The 17,364-nt window shown below is 48.8% G+C and overlaps 1 protein-coding gene across 1 annotated transcript in view; it reads left to right on the forward strand.

Moving 5' to 3' along the window:
- The first annotated feature begins 9,507 nt into the window (after window positions 1-9,507).
- LOC135909051 (uncharacterized) overlaps window positions 9,508-17,364 on the forward strand; it is a 70,165-nt gene continuing 62,308 nt past the window's right edge. The window contains exons 1-4 of the mRNA XM_065440904.1: window positions 9,508-9,581; window positions 12,699-12,817; window positions 14,004-14,138; window positions 16,241-16,381. Of these exons, the coding sequence (XP_065296976.1) occupies window positions 9,565-9,581; window positions 12,699-12,817; window positions 14,004-14,138; window positions 16,241-16,381 (412 nt within the window). The 5' untranslated portion in view covers window positions 9,508-9,564. The remainder of the gene's footprint in view (window positions 9,582-12,698; window positions 12,818-14,003; window positions 14,139-16,240; window positions 16,382-17,364) is intronic.

Genomic DNA, 17,364 nt, shown 5'->3' on the forward strand with positions numbered 1-17,364 from the left:
GTGGGACTAAAAATTATTCTGCCGAAAACTAAAGTAACGTTTAACAGTCTCGGGAGAGAACAGCAGTTTACGATTGGTAGCGAGGCACTGTAAGTGGTAAGATAATACATCTACTTAAGGCAGGTAGTGACCGCGGATCCGGATCATGAGACTGAAATAATTAGAAGAATAAGAATGGGATGGGGTGCGTTTAGCAGGCATTCTCAGATCATGAACAGCAGGTTGCCATTATCCCTCAAAAGAAAAGTGTATGGCAGTTGTGTCTTACCACTACTCACTTACGGGGCAGAAACCTGGGAGCTTACGAAAAGGGTTCTACTTAAATTGAGGACGACGCAACGAGCTATGGAAGAAAAGATGGCTGTGGCTTAGCTAAGGTTAAGCCCAGGATGCGAAGCATACTAGCCTTTATTTTAGTTGTTGAAGCACTGTTTAGCCTGGTGAACTGCTGTTGCTTGGCTATATTTGGTTCGGCTAGACGAAGAAACAACTCATGCGTTACTCTGCTTCGCCTTCAAGAGTGGAATGCGACAGCGTTCCCGTCGACCCGCCAAGGGGTGTAAGACAATGGGCTACGGCGCAGCGACTACGCGCCCCGCATTGGACGCGGTGAGCGTCGAGCAACGCAGCGTTCGGCGCGGCAACGAAATGTGCGCCTGAGCAAGCGACGCACGCCTGAGCCTTAGAAACAGCTCGTTTCTAAGGCAACACCGCATTCACTAGAGGCGCTTTTGTACCGCTTTGAAGCATCGTACTCGCGGCTCAGTGGTAGCGTCTCCGTCTCACACTCCGGAGACCCTGGTTCGATTCCCACCCAGCCCATATTGCAAGAGTTGAGCCAAAGCCACCTAGAAAATCAGTCTCTGTAGCACGCCGCAACCTTCGCTTCTCATTCCAACGAGCAGCTCAGTCTCCAGGAGGCATCTCACCTCGTGAATGTCTAGCAGAGGCAAGCGCAGCTGCTTATATACCGCCGCGACGCCGCGAGCGACGGCGCGAGTTGGAGCCCCGCTTCTCCTCTGTCGTGACGTCACGGTGTCACGTGGTATTGAAGGCGACACCGCCGCGCCTGAGGAGCTGGGTTGAGCGCTCGTAATGTGCTTCGCATAAAAGAATGGTGGGTGTAACTTAAGGGGGGATAAGAAAAGAGCAGATTAGGTGAAGGAACAAACGCGAGGTAATGACATCTTAGTTGAAATGAAGAAAAAATGGCTGTGGCTTAGGTAAGGTTAAGCCCAGGATGCGAAGCATACTAGCCTTTATTTTAGTTGTTGAACCACTGTTTAGCCTGGTGAACTGCTGTTGCTTGGCTATATTTGGTTCGGCTAGACGAAGAAACAACTCATGCATTACTGCTTCGCCTTCAAGAGTGGAACGCGACAGCGTTCCCGTCGACCCGCCAAGGGGTGTAAGACAATGGGCTACAGGGCAGCGACTACGCGCCCCGCATCGGACGCGGTGAGCGTCGAGCAAAGCAGCGTTCGGCGCGGCAACGAAATGTGCGCCTGAGCAAGAGACGCACGCCTTAGAAACAGCTCGTTTCTAAGGCAACACCGCATTCACTAGAGGCGCTTTTGTACCGCTTTGAAGCATCGTACTCGTGGCTCAGTGGTAGCGTCTCCGTCCCACACTCCGGAGACCCTGGTTCGATTCCCACCCAGCCCGTCTTGAAAGAGTTGAGCCAAAGCCACTTCTCCTCTCTCGTGACGTCACGGTGTCACGTGGTTTCAAGGCGACACCGCCGCGCCTGAGGAGCTGGGTTGAGCTCTCGTAATATGCTTCGCATAAAAGAAATGGGCATAGGCAGAACATGTAATGAGGAGGGAAGCTGCCGATGGTCATTATGGGTTACGGAGTGGATTCCAAGAGAAGGGAAGCCTAACATGGGGCAGCAGAAAGTTAGGTAGGCGGATGACATTAAGAAGTTTGCATGGACAACATGGCCACAATTATCACATGACTGGCGTAGTTGGAGAAGTATGGGAGAGGCCTTTGCCCTGCAGTGGGCGTAGCCAGGATGATGATGATGATGATGATCACGTTTGTCCTATCGAAATCCTCCGTTGACGCCCCACATCAACACGAACCTAATTGAAGTAGACGTAGATGGCATTCCGTTGACGGCATGAATTGATACCGGAGCCGAACTGTCCATAATGAGCGATAACCTATGTCGTCAGCTCATAAAAGTTCTTATGCCTGCCATCACTCGAGCCGTACGCGTCGCAAATGGCGCCACTGTTGCCGTCAGGGGTATGTGCACTGCTCGCATAGGAATTGCTGGCCGCCAAGTTCCAGTAATGTTCACCGTGCTGACCAGTTGCCCATATGACCTAATCTTCGGGCTCGACTTTCTCACGACGCATTCTGCCCTCATCGACTGATCCACCGATACGCTGCGCCTCGAGCTTCCTCGTCTCTCAGACGTTCACCCCGAACAACTGACCACCCTCTGCACTACAGCGTTTGCTCGCTTACCTCCAAAAGCCCTAACGTTCGTCGAATTGGCCTCAACGGTAACCGCGCCTTATGGCAACTATGTCATCGCACCTATTCGGGAGGTCCTCCTGGCGCGCGACATCTCTATGCCACACTCCGTCGTAACCATTGCCGCTAATCGGATGTGTCTCCCCGTTATCAATTATGTCAACGAAGCAAGTGTTTCAGGAAGGCATAGCGGTGGCCGCGCTCCGGTCAGTGACAGACGACCACGTCACTGCTCTTGCAGCCGACGCGTCTCCTGATCCTCCTGATCACCTGCAGGGTGCCTTGCACCTCGACGGTCCATTACGCCCCATGGTCACTCCGGACCTCGCACCTGACCAAGCAGCCGGTCTATATCGCCTTTTGCTTTCCTACCGCGACATATTTGACAATCACCCGCCGTGGTTGCTCAGTGGCTATGGTGTTAGGCTGCTGAGCACGAGGTCGCGGGATCGAATCCCGGCCACGGCGGCCGCATTTCGATGGGGGCGAAATGCGAAAACACCCGTGTGCTTAGATTTAGGTGCACGTTAAAGAACCCCAGGTGGTCAAAATTTCGGGAGTCCTCCACTACGGCGTGCCTCATAATCAGAAAGTGGTTTTGGCACGTAAAACCCCAAATATTATTATTATTATATTTGACAATCGACCCCTAACAATGATCAGACATCCCTTGTTAAGCATCGCATAAACACTGTTGATTCTGTTCCCGTTCACCGCCGCCCGTATCGCATGTCCACGGCAGAGAGGCAAGTTATTCAGCAGGAAGTAAACAAGATGCTCGCCAGAGGCATTTTTGAGCCCTCGTCGAGTCCTTGGGCATCGCCGGTCGTACTCGTCAAAAGAAAGATGGCACGTGGCGTTTCTGCGTTGATTACGCCACCTAAACCCATTTACTAAAAAGGACGTTAACTCTTTACCACATTTCGACGACGCTTTTGGTTGTCTTCACGGTGCCAAATACTTTTCATCCATCGACTTTCGAACTGGCTATTGGCAGATTTCCGTAGATGAGCAAGACCAAGAAAAGACCGCTTTCATCCCTCCAGATGACCTCTATCAATTCAAGGTTATGCCGTTCGGTATATACAATGCACCCGCCACGTTCGAACGGATCATCTACTCTGCTTCAAGGTTTCAAATGGTCAACTTGCCTTTGTTACCTCGACGACGTCCTTGTGTTTTCTCCTACATTCGAGACGCGCCTTGAGCGCGTCGCAGGTATCCTTGACGTCTTCCGCAAGGCTGGGCTCCAATTGAACTCATGGAAGTGCCACTTCGGGCACCGACAGGTTACAGTGCTAGGTCACCTCGTCAATGCTTCCGGAGTACAAACCATCACGGAGAAGGTTCGAGCAGTAGCGGCTTTTCCTGTACCTCAGTCTGTCAAAGACGGCCGGAGTATTGTGGGGCTCTGTTCTTATTTCCGACGGTTCGTGAAAGATTTCGCAGCAATCGCTCGACCACTCACTGAACGTCTGAATAAAGACGTGCCTTCTACGTGCAGTTCACCCTCGGGCTGCCGCATTTTCACGCCTTATCACGATTCTCACCAATCTACTGGTCTTGGCCCACTTTGACCCGTCCGAACCTATAGAGGTCCGAACCGATGCCAGTGGTTATAGGGTCGGCGCCGTCTTATCGCAATGCCAACACGGACACGACCGCGTTATAGCCTACCCAAGCCGGCTTCTGACAATTGCAGAGCGCCACTATTCAATTGCCAAGCGCGAATGTCTTGCTCTCGCCTGGGCTGTTTCAATGTTCTGCTCATATTTATACAGCAATCCCTTCTCAGTAATCACAGACCCTCATGCGCTCTGTTGGCTTTCGTCGCTCAACGATCCTACTTACCGGCTCGGTCGCTGGGCCCTCCGACTACAAGAATATCTCTACACAGTGACTTACAAGTCGGGATGCCAACACCAGGACGCAGATTGCTTCTCTCCCTACTGAGTCGGTGACGCGACCTCTACGTTTGGTACTGACACCGACGCCTGTGCTCCCTCTGTTTTTCCACTGCTCCATCCATGTAGCCGACGAGCAGCGCCGTGACCCGTCCTCGCGTATCATCATGGACCGCCTGGAATCGTCCCTTGCCGGCAGTTCCCTTCGCTTATTCACACTTCAAGATGGCGCACTCTACCGCCACAACGTTCACCCCGACGGCCCTGCATTACTCCTTGCGATCCCTAAGAACTTCACGACTTCCCCACTGCCGGTCGCTTGGGTGTGTCACGTACCTACGACCGGATCCGCCGACGCTTCTATTGGCCAGGGCTTGCTCCCTTCATTCGAAGATACGTAGCTGCGTGTGAGAAATGCCAGCGATGCAAGACACCATCGACGCTCCCTGCTGGGTACCTTCAACCACTCGACATTCCCGCGGAACCATTCTTTCGGGTTGGTTTGGACTTACTTGGCCATTTTCCTCTTTCTACCTCTGGAAATAGGTGGATCGCTGTGGCCACGGATTACGCCACGCGCTACGCCATCACCCGAGCGCATCCTGCAAGCTGCGCCACAGATGTCGCCGAGTATCTTCTACTCGACGTGATTTCATTACATTGAGCTCCGCGACAACTTCTCACAGACCGTGGCCGGACATTCCTATCAAAAGTTATTGCGGACATCCTGCAGTCCTGTGCTACGTGGCACAAGCTATCCACGTCATACCATCGGCAAACAAATGGCCTCACGGAGCGTCTCAATCGCACTCTCACAGACATGCTCGCGAAATATATCTCTTTAGACCGCACTGACTGGGACCTCGCTCTACCGTTTATCACATTTGCTTATAATTCCTCGCGCCACGACAGAGCCGGTTATTCCCCATTTTTCCTTCTGTTCGGCCGAGAACCAGCACTGCCCCTCGACACAATCCTCCCTGTTCACGCGGTATGAACCAGGGAATATGCACTCGACGCCATCGCCCGCTGTGCCCACACAAGGGAAATCGCCCGTGACCGCCTTCTGAAATCCCAAGAGAGCCAAACGCGTTTTTACGACCGGCGACACCAAGACGTGCACTTCCCGCCTGGTTCTTTGGGGCTTCTATGGTCTCCGTCGCGTCAGGTCGGCCTGTCAGAAAAACTGCTGTCTCGTTACACAGGCCCATACCGAGTGCTTCGTGCCGTGACTCCCGTCACCTACGACATCGCCCCTGACGCCCGATCTGCTTCCCAGTCCAGTGATATCCTGCACGTTAAACGACTGAAGCAGTATCACCCTTCCAATTATGACATTTAGACGCTCCGGGACGTCGCTTCTGCCGCCGGGGGATTATGCTACACGCGTGTGGTATTTGATTGTTTGAACGAGGCGCTTGGGCGCCATCACTCCAGAAAAGAGGAGGAAGAGCGAACCGGGCTCGCGCTGTGAATCTAACCGGTCAGCGTTGCAACCAATGTTGTAAATATAACCTGTAAATAGTTGCTCGTCTTACTGACTCGTCCTTCACGTAACAATATTATACACATCTCACGCTCTTACGAAACTAATCTTACACGAAGCATTTCGTGTGTAGCTGGCTACCTAGCCTTCTTTAATATTGCGTCATGTTCTTCCAAATGGCACAACCTGTCCATGTAAAGCCGGCAGTTCTGCTTGTGTGCTGCGAGCGTGTGTGTGACGACAGTGACCACAGTACGTCGCAGCGATGGCATGCCTCGTGCTGTTATCATTTGTCTGCGCGCTACCGGCGCGCCATGGCTAAACATGCAAGACAGATACAAACAGCAACATCGCAAAAAGAGTCGAAGTGGCTCCGCATTACGAATTCCGCCTTAGAACACGTCAATAAGCCTATCCTCTGCACTGACATTGATTACAAAGCTGAGCCCTTATCTAAGGGCATGCATCAATCCTTGTGCTGTCATATTTATTTATTTATTTACCTATCTATCTATCTATCTATCTATCTATCTATCTATCTATCTATCTATCTATCTATCTATCTATCTATCTATCTATCTATCTATCTATCTATCTATCTATCTATCTATCTATCTATCTATCTATCTATCTATCTATCTATCTATCTATAAGCAGGAGAGGGTTCGCGTGTTAGTTGGCGATTTTCAAAATCATCAGCTGTACAGTAAGAGTTGCAACCATGAATGTAGAAAATTATTAGAATGCTAGAACAGGTTCATTGGCGTGATGTATGGCTATATAACTTTAGATGGAATAGGTCTCGAACACCTCGTGTGCGCGGGTAACAAGTAAGTTTCACGATTTATGCCGATATTGTGCGGCACAGCAGGTAAAAAAAACCTTACTCTTTCAATTGTACGGTGATGTAGCGACTGCAGCTACAGTCACTTCAACGTACTCATTAGCGATGATGTAGATTTACGTTCCGATAGATCCCTGCCACGGCGGCCACATTTCGATGGGAGCGAAGTGCGAAAGCACCCGTGTACTCAAATTTAAGTGCACGTTATTGGGGTTGGCAGTAGTAGCTGTAGGAAGGACCTTGGCAGGAACTAGACGAGCAGGATTTACTGGCAGTATTTACATTTTGAATAAGACATACATCGACAGTCTAGCGTGACTCCCATATGGAGCCCGCAAGACTAACATACAGCAAACAGCTTACGAGCACACAGCTCACGAGTACATTTCTAGCATGACAAGGAGCACTCAGCTCCCGACGACGAGCACACACTAGCAGCCGACAATTGCTGCTTATAAGCATTTGGTCCCCCCCTTGATTCCCAGTGGACGGAAACGTTCGTCCAGTCATCGTTCGACGTCATCATTTGACGTCACCGTAGATGACCCACCCTTTTGGAGGAGGCGGGCTCACATATTCGTGTCCGTAATGGTCCGGAGCCGACGTCAGAGGGGTTTTCTTGAACTCTGTAGCACATTCCTGAGCTGACCCCGCGCCACGTGGCGGCCGGTTATTCGCAGTTCTCTGAAGTGCGCCCCGTCTGGTCGGACTGGAACATGTGCAGCGGGCTGAAAGCTGGCACGTTGCCACCCCGTCCGGCCATTCCTAAAACGTTAAAGAACCCCAGGTGGTCGAAATTTCCGCAGTCCTTCGCTACGGCGTGCCTTATAATCAGAAAGTGGTTTTGGCACGTAAAACTCCAAATTTAATTAAAATAATTAGATTCCCATAGAGTAAAGCGAGTGACCAAAAGTTCAGTGCGCTCCAAGTTTGCAGTATGGATGACATGGAACGCATGTTCCATGTGCCGAGCACTGGGCAAACCAAGGAAAGATGCGCTTCCAGTTTGACATTAGAAGGAGACCTTTCAATTTTCTTGGACGAAAAAATTATTTCAATGCTTTAGTGCAGACGTAATCAACGTGGGCGCTCCAGGAACGTTTACTGGTAATTATCACACCCAAATATTTCACATCATTTCCTATGTCCAGGGGGATAATTTCGAATGCTGCAAGTATAAACCGAAGGCGTTTCTGAGTTGCAACTAGGCTTGTACAAGTTACTAAAAATGCATCAAAGATAAGTTACTAAATACCATGCCACAAAGTATTTGAAGAGAGCATTAAATACTTACTTCAGAAACGTATCTGAGATAGAGTACTAAATACTGAGAAAAGTATATCGTTACTTCAAAAATACCTACGTGATAGCTTCTGTTCCCAAGTCTAAGCGAAAGTAAAACGAACCGAAGTTTACCAGAAAGCTTTATTGGCTCGCAGGGAGGAGCTGCTTTCCAATGTTGCTCTCAGACAACTTGTCCCTGTTTTCCCGCTCATAATAGAATGAGAGACGTTCTTCCCGTCGGCCAGACCTTGGTCTTCGGTGGGTAGAGCTTGCATTGTGCTAGGACAGTCTTAGTAATTCACACTCATTAAAAGAAAAACGCAATTAGTTAAGGTCTCTCTTGTTTCACGGGTCTTGTTCAATGGTGTTCTAACTATCCGGGGCTGTGACATATCGGGGCGACGCAGCACGCAAGACGACTGCTTCTGGGTGCGAGAAACAGCGCCCTGACAGCTACCAGGCATCTCATACCGTAGATGTGGTGAGACGCGCCCCCAGTAACTGTTGTAGTCGTCCCACATCATGGTACGCGCGATCGTACAGGCAGGAAACAGCCGTGTCTTCAGCTAAACGCAATTTGCGTCTCTGAAAAGCCTACGCGTGGTACCCGCGCATGCGCCGTCGACCGTAGGACCGCACGATGGCGGCGTGAGCGGCGGGAGTGCGTCTCGAGCGCCCTTATAATTGTTATCGCAATAAAAGATCAAAAAAGAATAAAAGAAATCTTCTATCTCCTTTAAGGGTAATCGTGCATTGATATGGTCTGACTACTCGGCTATAATTTTGTTCCAGATCCACCTTTCCTAGTGCTTCGTGTCATTCCTGTAGTTATGATACTACTATCCGTGCGTTTCATACATCCACATAATTGAGGGAAATCAAATGGTAGATAGGATTGCTCGCAAGCATACAAACCGAGCGGACCTAAACAGAGATCCTGAGGACTTCATGACAGTGATCCCAACGTACTCTGACATACTAAATTACCATAGAGGGACGAGGATCAGATACCCCCCACCCCAAAATACTCAACAGCAGGCAGTTTACTGGCGAAAGCTTCAGACAGGAACTTTCTTAAGTTTGCGTATATTAAGCAATATGTTCCCAAGTCAATATAGGGACACATGCCCGTGATGTGGCGCAATACCCACACTTTGTCACATCACATGAGAGTGCAATACGAATAATGCATTCCACAAAATAGAAAATCCGAGTGCGGAGCAGGGGGGGAGCCTGCTCTCCAGCGGCAACCCTAGCCTCCAATGGAGGCTGGTGGATCATGCCCGGCGAGCAGCCGCGCTCAGTGGTGCCCTGAAATAGGGGTGCCAACCATGCAGGCCGGAGATCGTCATCAACCAATAGAAGATGAGGACATCCGGCCTGACCGCTGAATTACTCTTTCTAGAGAAATGAAGTGTGCTTCCTCCTCCTCCTCCTCCACATAATTCATGGCTCGTTCCCCATTGTGGGTACGTAGCTTGTTTGTAAGGCTCATTATCATCATCGTCATCATCATCGGAAGGAGAAGAAGAACGAGAGTTCATGTTCTGCAACCTACCATGGCCCCAAACGACTTGTAAGTGTTATCGCTCAGACCCTCGCACTTTGAGAACTGTATGGTCGTTAAATTCTAATGAAGGTGAGTTTAGTGTAAAGCCGACCCCGGTGTCAGCGACGAAAAGTTTCAGCAAGCGCCCATCACTACTTAGCTATCGTATTTGCCTGTAAGGCCTCGATCTCACAGCAGAGACACTTCATTAACCTCTTTCCTTGCAAATGGCACATTGGGGATCCCGGATTCGTGTTTCTTGTGTCACGAACCTGCGAATGCATTTTGCATTAAGGGTGAAAGCGAGCTCCTAAGGTTGTTTCCATCCATCGGTACAGGATATACTTTTACTGCCTACCACATTTATTTTGTCCAGAGCTTACATTCAGCATACCACGAGACATCCGGAAAATTTCTTGCAAGTTATCGGTAAATGCGTGAAAAGGCGTTAACACTACGTAACACGTTTTTGAGATCCCGTAACCATGATGCTGACTTGGCCTACAACACTGCAGACTGTGTTTCGGGCGCTCACTGGACATACGTCCTGCCTCTTCAAATGCGAAAGTAGGTGTTTCGCAATTCGCCCCCACCGAAATGCGGCCGCCGTGGCCGGGATTCGATCCCGCGACCTCGTGCTTAGCAGCCCAACACCATAGCCACTAAGCAACCGTGGAGGGTTTTTGCGTGCGTGCGTGCGTGTGTGTGTGTGTGTGTGTGTGTGTTTGTGTGTGTGTGTGTTTGTGTGTGTGTGTGTGTGTGCGCGCGCGCGTAGGGGGGGGGGGTACGGATTGGTAGCCGTGGCCGTAGCGCAAATTGCAGTGCAACTCACGCGTGATGCAGATGTTGTGGGTTCGGAACCCACCGGTGGCAAATGATTTTTTCATCATTTCGCCGTCTTCTTCACCATTTTCTGCATTTCAATTTCAACCACGGCTAAGTGCCCCGGTGCCTTCCTTGGCTTCGTTGTCGCTTCATTTTATGTGATCATGATTAACAAAAATAGAATCCCTCGGTTGCCCTTGTTCTCTCAATATATATATATATATATATATATATATATATATATATATATATATATATATATATATATATATATATATATATATATTTGTAGTTAACCGAAGGGCCCAAGTTTCTTTATTATATATATAGTGGGGGAAGCCGGTCACGTGGTGTATGTATATATACACCACGTGACCATATTGCCCCACTTCACATACACTTTTTCCACTTTGCCACTCCTAATGCTAACGTATTAAACAGTCAGGCAGGATTTGGCGTGGCTTTTACTTACTTAACACTATCGCCATGTTATTGGAAGTGCGTGCGGCACAGACTGTGAGAACTGCAGCGTGCCACAGTCTATTTACCCCCCGCTTTGTGCGGGCCCGCTGTATTGGCGAGAGTGATGATCAATGGCTGTCTAGGCACGCCTTGACAGACAGCCGCTTTCCGAAATTCTTCTTTTATGTCCTTGGCCAAATGCTCTGTATGTGGCGCGTGTGCGACTGCGAAGGTCATTGTGCCACATTTGAGAGAATGTGAACTGGATAGGTGAATGTAATAGTGTTTCCACTTCTTATCCCCTGTTTTTCTCCCTCTCCCCCCGCCAATTAGCAGGCGTGAAAATAGGTGTTGAGGCATGAGACTTATGTTTCGCTACTTGGCGGGCTATTGTTGGATACGGGACCTTTTCCTGAGCCTCCTTCGAGTTCACCAGACCACATCGAATCGCACCACAGCTAATTAAGGAGCGCAGAAGCACGTATATCACATTCACGAGGCGCGGCACGTGCAAGCACGTTGGCGACCCCCCCCCCCTCGTACGCCGCATCTGGAGCTATTCACAGCCTGACTCTTCCCATAAAGTGTAGCGGGAGCCTGGCACAGTTCCAGGCAACGCAGGTCCCCAAAGTATAGCGGGAGCCTGGCACGGTTCCAGGTAACGCAGTTCCCGAAAGTGTAGCGAGAGCCTAGCACTGTTCCAGGTAACGTGGGTCCCGAAGCAAGACGCCTGTATTTCACCGTGAAGGCCTGGCAGCTATCCCCCCATCCGCCTTTGTGAGGGCATTTGCAAGCCAGCGAGGCAATACCGCAGAGAGAAGTAAGCACTCGGACAATTGTGGCCCAAGGAGCGACCCTCTCCGCTAGGTGTGACACAATCGCACGGGCGCTTACCATTGGTCGAAAATGACGACACCTGAGCGGGCTCGCCGATTGGCCGAAAATGGCGTTCACAGATTGGCCGAACGTGACGTGTCTTCGAGACACCGAAGGGCTTAAAACTAGAGACCGGGAGCAGCAAGAGCATTCCTGGAGCATTCCTTCATTGATCTATTCGAGCTTCTTGCCACGGGCCGCAGCGTCCGAGTTGCTGCCGGTCCGTAATGACTATGACTGTTAATTTCTTGGTCGTCTCACTGTAAATAATGTAAATAAACCTCAAGTTTTTCATCCCGGCATCCTCCTCAACTCCTACACTATGCATATTCGATGGCCCAACCTTATTCACCCCGTGGTTCTCTGTTCGTGTCTTTGTTATGACGCTTCCTTGCACTAAAGCAAGTGAAATATTTTTGATAGCAGGAGAAATATTACGTCACTGACAGTTCAGCGAGCCATCTTAGGTTTTCCGTGCGGTCCGTACATCTTAAGCTGTACGCTACAGTAAACATGTACAGTGTTGTCCGCGGTTAGCGAGAACACTCTAGCGTGTGGTTCTTTGCTCAAGTTCCCGCGTCAAGCGCCGAAGGAAATTATGTTAATGCACTGCACAGATGTTAATTATGTGCACAGATGTGAATTAGGTTAGTGAACTGCGCCGCCTCATAGGTCATCCACTGCAATACCGGCCGATTCTACCCTTGCCACACACACAAAAAAAATGCGTGGGCTCTATACCCATTAGTTCCCTTTCACAGTGGAACGCACCTAACAAACTAACTCAGATGAAATCCTGCCTACGTTCGATAAGTTGCCATGAACTTCCGGAGCAAAGCTTGTTTGTTTCTTTTCTTTCCGAAGCCAGAGGGTTCCTGGACTAAAAAGCCTTCCCACCTTAGGGTGATACCCGTCCTCGCTCGGGACACTGTTTCGTACAATAAACGTTTCTTTCTCTCTCTCTCTCTCTCTCTCATTTAGTCCGGTGGTGCACTACCCTGAGCGGAACCAGCTCGAGCCGTACGTTACTGCGGTTGTCACCGCTGTCGTTCTTCTGTTCCTGCTGTTGCCGCTTACGATCCAGCTCCTGCAGATTAAAGGTCAGCTCGACTTGATGATACGTGAAAAAAAAGTCAATAATACGTGCTATGCGATCTGGAGCACAAAAAATCGCACCTCCCAAATAGCTCAAACCTTGCGCTCAACGTTCGCAACTGTTTCGATGTTATTTCGATATGCTCTGATGCTTCGTGTTGAAGCTTGGGAGCAAACCGTTTCTTTCTAAGTGCTTGTTTTGTCACAGTGCCTTATTCAAATCTACTCGCCTATGAGAAACCTGAATACCACGTAAGCAGAATAAATTCCTCGAGCGTCAGGTACAAAATAACATTAAATTGTCGGGTTTAACGACCCGAAGCAAACGCGCATACTGGTGGCAGACGCCGTGGCGGGGCACTCCGGATGCATTTTCCACCAGCTGGGAGCTCTTTAACGGGCACCCTATGAAAGAATGGTGAACGGGCGTTGTTCCTTTCCGGCCACAGTGGACGCCAACAAACTCTTCACCACGCATACAACTAGAGAACGCCTCAGCTTCTCCGCCATCACAACGAGCAAACCGAAGTTATCGACAGAAAGCAAATCTCCGTGTTTTTTTTTTCCCTCTCAAGTTCCGCTGTCATTGCGTTAGGACATCTGGAGAGATCGACGTGGTGATGTCGGCTTTACAAGGTGCCAGAGTTTCAGGTGTTTCTTATAGTCCTAGAACTTTCTCTCTTGAAGAGGCGGAGAAATATTGTCTGCGCGAGTACTAAAAAAAAAAAATAATGCTTAATCGACTAATTTACAAAACTTCGCTAATCACGTGTTCATAATATTACTTCCCCGTACATACTGCAATTTAAGAATTCCACACAATGAGCTAGCGAAGGGCACCCACATGGAAGCCACTCTGAGGATGGCTCCAGCTCCGAGATGTGCGCTCCTGGGAAATACTTTTCCTTTGTTCCACTAACCTTTTTTTTTAACGAAGAGCCGTTTTCTGGATTAAAGCACAGCGATAACTGGCATGTCAATTCTTGAAATTCAACGTCTAGAAATTTTCTATGGTCTAAAAAAGAAGAAAAGCCGCGGTATAAACGAAGGTTCATTACAAACTATGGTCCTATGTGGCAAAGTGTGATTACTATGCGTTCTGATTGAAAAAAAAATAACATGAGGGCGTAGCTGTACGGCAAGTAGACGTGCATTAACTGACGAATGTTCGCCTTCTGCATCGCCCCACAGTGATAGCCAGCAAGCGTGCCTCGCAGCAGCGACATCACTTGGATAAGCTCCGCGCGCAGCGCATGGAGGAGAAACAGCCGCCAGTCGACAAGAGCGCCATGTACCTCTGCTCGTCGGCAGCGTGCTTCGATACCGGTACGATAGCGGGACGAGCTGTTGCTATCCGTTGCGCTTGATCGTTGTGCCTCATTCCGCACAGATTGGCGGCGCGCATCAGTCCTTTGCACATGGTGGGCGACGCTAAAGGGACTGACAAGCAATTTTCATGTTTGTTGTATGTCTCGGCGAACCTCTGGACTGACATTCACAAGTACGCCACGAAGCCATTTTTTTTTTCAGACCGTTGTTTAGTAGCCATCTCATGGAGTCTCCGAAAGTTTTGCAAGTTTTGGAACTTCGCAAGTTTCGCAAGTTTTGGAAACATTATGCACCACTTTTACGAGAGCAAAGTTCTGTAAACAAAGTGAAAGAATCGCTACTAGAGATAACACAATGTGGACAACTTCCACTGTTTTCTCAATGGGATCAAAATAAGGCGATTACTGTGTCAAAGATAAAAAGCTGGAAAAACCACCTTTATGGTCCGCTCCACACACTGCGCGCTTTCGAAAGCCAGGAACCAGGGTGCATGGGGATGAGATAAGTGCAGTTTCAGAACAAATACACAAACATGAAACGGAAGTGTGCAAAGGAGCACTGGTGAGTTCACGCACAACTTGTTTCCATTGTCGGACCGGGAAGGCGCGGGGGGGAGGAGGGGGGGAAGCGACACACGAATGATTCGTATTCGTAATGACTCTTCACGGTGATTGACAGCACATACTATTTCGTAACAATTGACCGTCAGAGTGTTCTTACTGCTCTCCCTCTGTTAAACGAAGTATCACAATTTATCAGAAGTGAAGCAAGGACAAAACCACTCGAGGGAATGCAGAAACAAAACGCATATTGCAAGTTTGGTTTTCGGTTTCGCGGTGGAAGCAATTTATTCTTGACAAGCTTGTCTACAACCAGGCTCTAAGGATGCTAAGAGGCTAGTCCTGCAGCATCTTATTGACAATTACAGATCTTGTGCTTAAAACTGACTCTTTCTTAGTAATGGTTTGCTGTCTTTCTTGAACTAGCCAGTACATATAATTGCACAAAAATAAATATTCCTGTTGTAAATGCCTGCATGCGGCTGCGCTGAATATTCTATATTTGATTCGACATTTAATACTTATTGCTCGTACTGGATTTGTATTCAAGAAATTTTATATTGGCCCACCAGTTGTTAAAATCCATTACATCACGGGAAGCTAGTGCGGGAATCGCAAGATATTGTCGCCCACCCATCTTTCATTTTTCCGCTTTTACTGGCCTACCAACTCTGCGCGACTACCGTAATCAGTGTCTCGCGAGTGTAGCTTATATTCTAGCTCAACCTTGAATTTCTTTTTATTGTTCTTTTAACCATCTACCTTTATTCGAGACCACTCAGCAATGTTCGGGATGCGAAGCGTGAGTGAGCCAGAATAGGCCTGACGACGTTTTGTGTTTGTCTGTGTGTGTTGATCCTCTCTTCAATGTTTACTATGATGTCGCTGCATACCGTATCTCCTTACGTGTGCTACTGAAGCGACGGATGCAGAGCGGTGCAGATCACCATACAGTTTTTTAGTATTGCCTAGAGGAAGATATGGGGCCATCGTCTATACAAGTCTCATAACGGGCGCGTCAATGCACTCTTTCAGTTCAGAGGCAAGGGGCGAAGAAACAAAACAGACGAGCGACTATCACACAGCGAAGCGCGTACATAGTCATCTCTCTTACATCTTTGTCGGCCCGCTGGCCCCATTGCTTTTCTTATATAGTCAGTCGTACTTCCAAGCACAAATCCTCGTAATTCGATAAAAAAGGTTTCGGGTCAACGCCTATTGATGCTTCAATAGGAACTATTGAATGGAATTCAACTATTTAGATAGACGGCACGGTGGTAACCAGGTTCGCCTTCAAAGTGTCCTGGCTCTCCCATGACCACGGCAACCTGAAATCACCCCAAACCAGCACTCTCGCACATACAACAGCGTCGCACCGTCCGTTTTCTTTTTCCTTCTTTTTTTTCCGCAAGGCACCATCGTAAGAAACTATGTAGCTCGACAAACTCGTCGCCTATGTGTCACACATCTTATTGTCTGTCACAACCAGCCGGTTTATATGCAGCCGCATGCAACGCCTAAAACAGAATCTCGTCGCAGGCCGCGAAATCTCGGACCTGATCAAGTACGAGAGGGCCCCCTGCAAGAAAGCCGACGCCTTTCTGTGCCAGACGAGCAGCCGCCCTTTCCAGGAGACCCAGAGGCTGTTGCTCTGGCAAGAGATGCTGAGAACCCTTCACGGTGATCGACAGCACTGCATGTTTCTTTTTTATCGAAGCAGCTGAGCGTTACACTCTGTAAACTGCGGGATGCTGGCAATTACGTTATTCGGAGAATCAGTTTACTATAATACCATATCAAACTCCACATTAAAGAGTTCTCGTAGCCCTCGCTGGAGGACATTTGTTCTGTTTACGCCCAAGAAGTTGTCCCATGGATACACACCTGTACGTAACCGGGAAAACTAGAGCGACGGAAATTACAGGCACCGTGTTAGATTGTCAGAGTATACATCCTAAGCAGATAAAAGAAGGGTTGATCTCCATGAAATGCCTGGGTTTAAAGACAGCAATGGGAAAATAAATATTGGCGCTGAGAACGGGACCAGGAAACGTTTCTAATATTGCTAGAACATAAATTTAGAGAAGAAACCGAATGATGTCAAATTAAAATTGGTACATGGCCGCAAGATAATGTAAATATCAGCTCGTTGTACACAGCGATGAGTGGCGATAGAACGTAAAATACATGTAGATACATTGCCATTGGATAGGAATTTAAGTAGTTTGCTAGAGTGGTGGCGGCATATGGCACCGGCCCGTTTGAAAGGTAATTAGCTCATAGCAGTCATCAGCAGCAGACTTTATTTACTAGAAGTACTTTTAGTAACTCTTGAGAGAGAGAGAGAGAGAGAAAGGCAAAGGAAAGACAGGGAGGTTAACCAGAGATTATCTCCGGTTGGCTACCCTGTTCTGGGGGAAGGGAAAGGGGATGCAATAGGTGAGAAAGAAAGAAGGATAAAAAAAAGGAAAAAAAACCTAAGCACACACACGCACGTACACACGAACTATTTCTGTGGGCACTGTCACGCAACCCGCAAAGGCATTCCTAGTCTTACGCAGTGTCACCGTACAGTCCTGCGCCACACAGTGTACTGTCACAATTTGTCAGAAAGTCCCGTGTCTTTCAAGTATCGCAGCAGCGCCTTCATAGCGGATCGCGCT

Source organism: Dermacentor albipictus, chromosome 2 (assembly GCF_038994185.2).
Source record: "Dermacentor albipictus isolate Rhodes 1998 colony chromosome 2, USDA_Dalb.pri_finalv2, whole genome shotgun sequence".
Classification (NCBI taxonomy): domain Eukaryota; kingdom Metazoa; phylum Arthropoda; class Arachnida; order Ixodida; family Ixodidae; genus Dermacentor; species Dermacentor albipictus.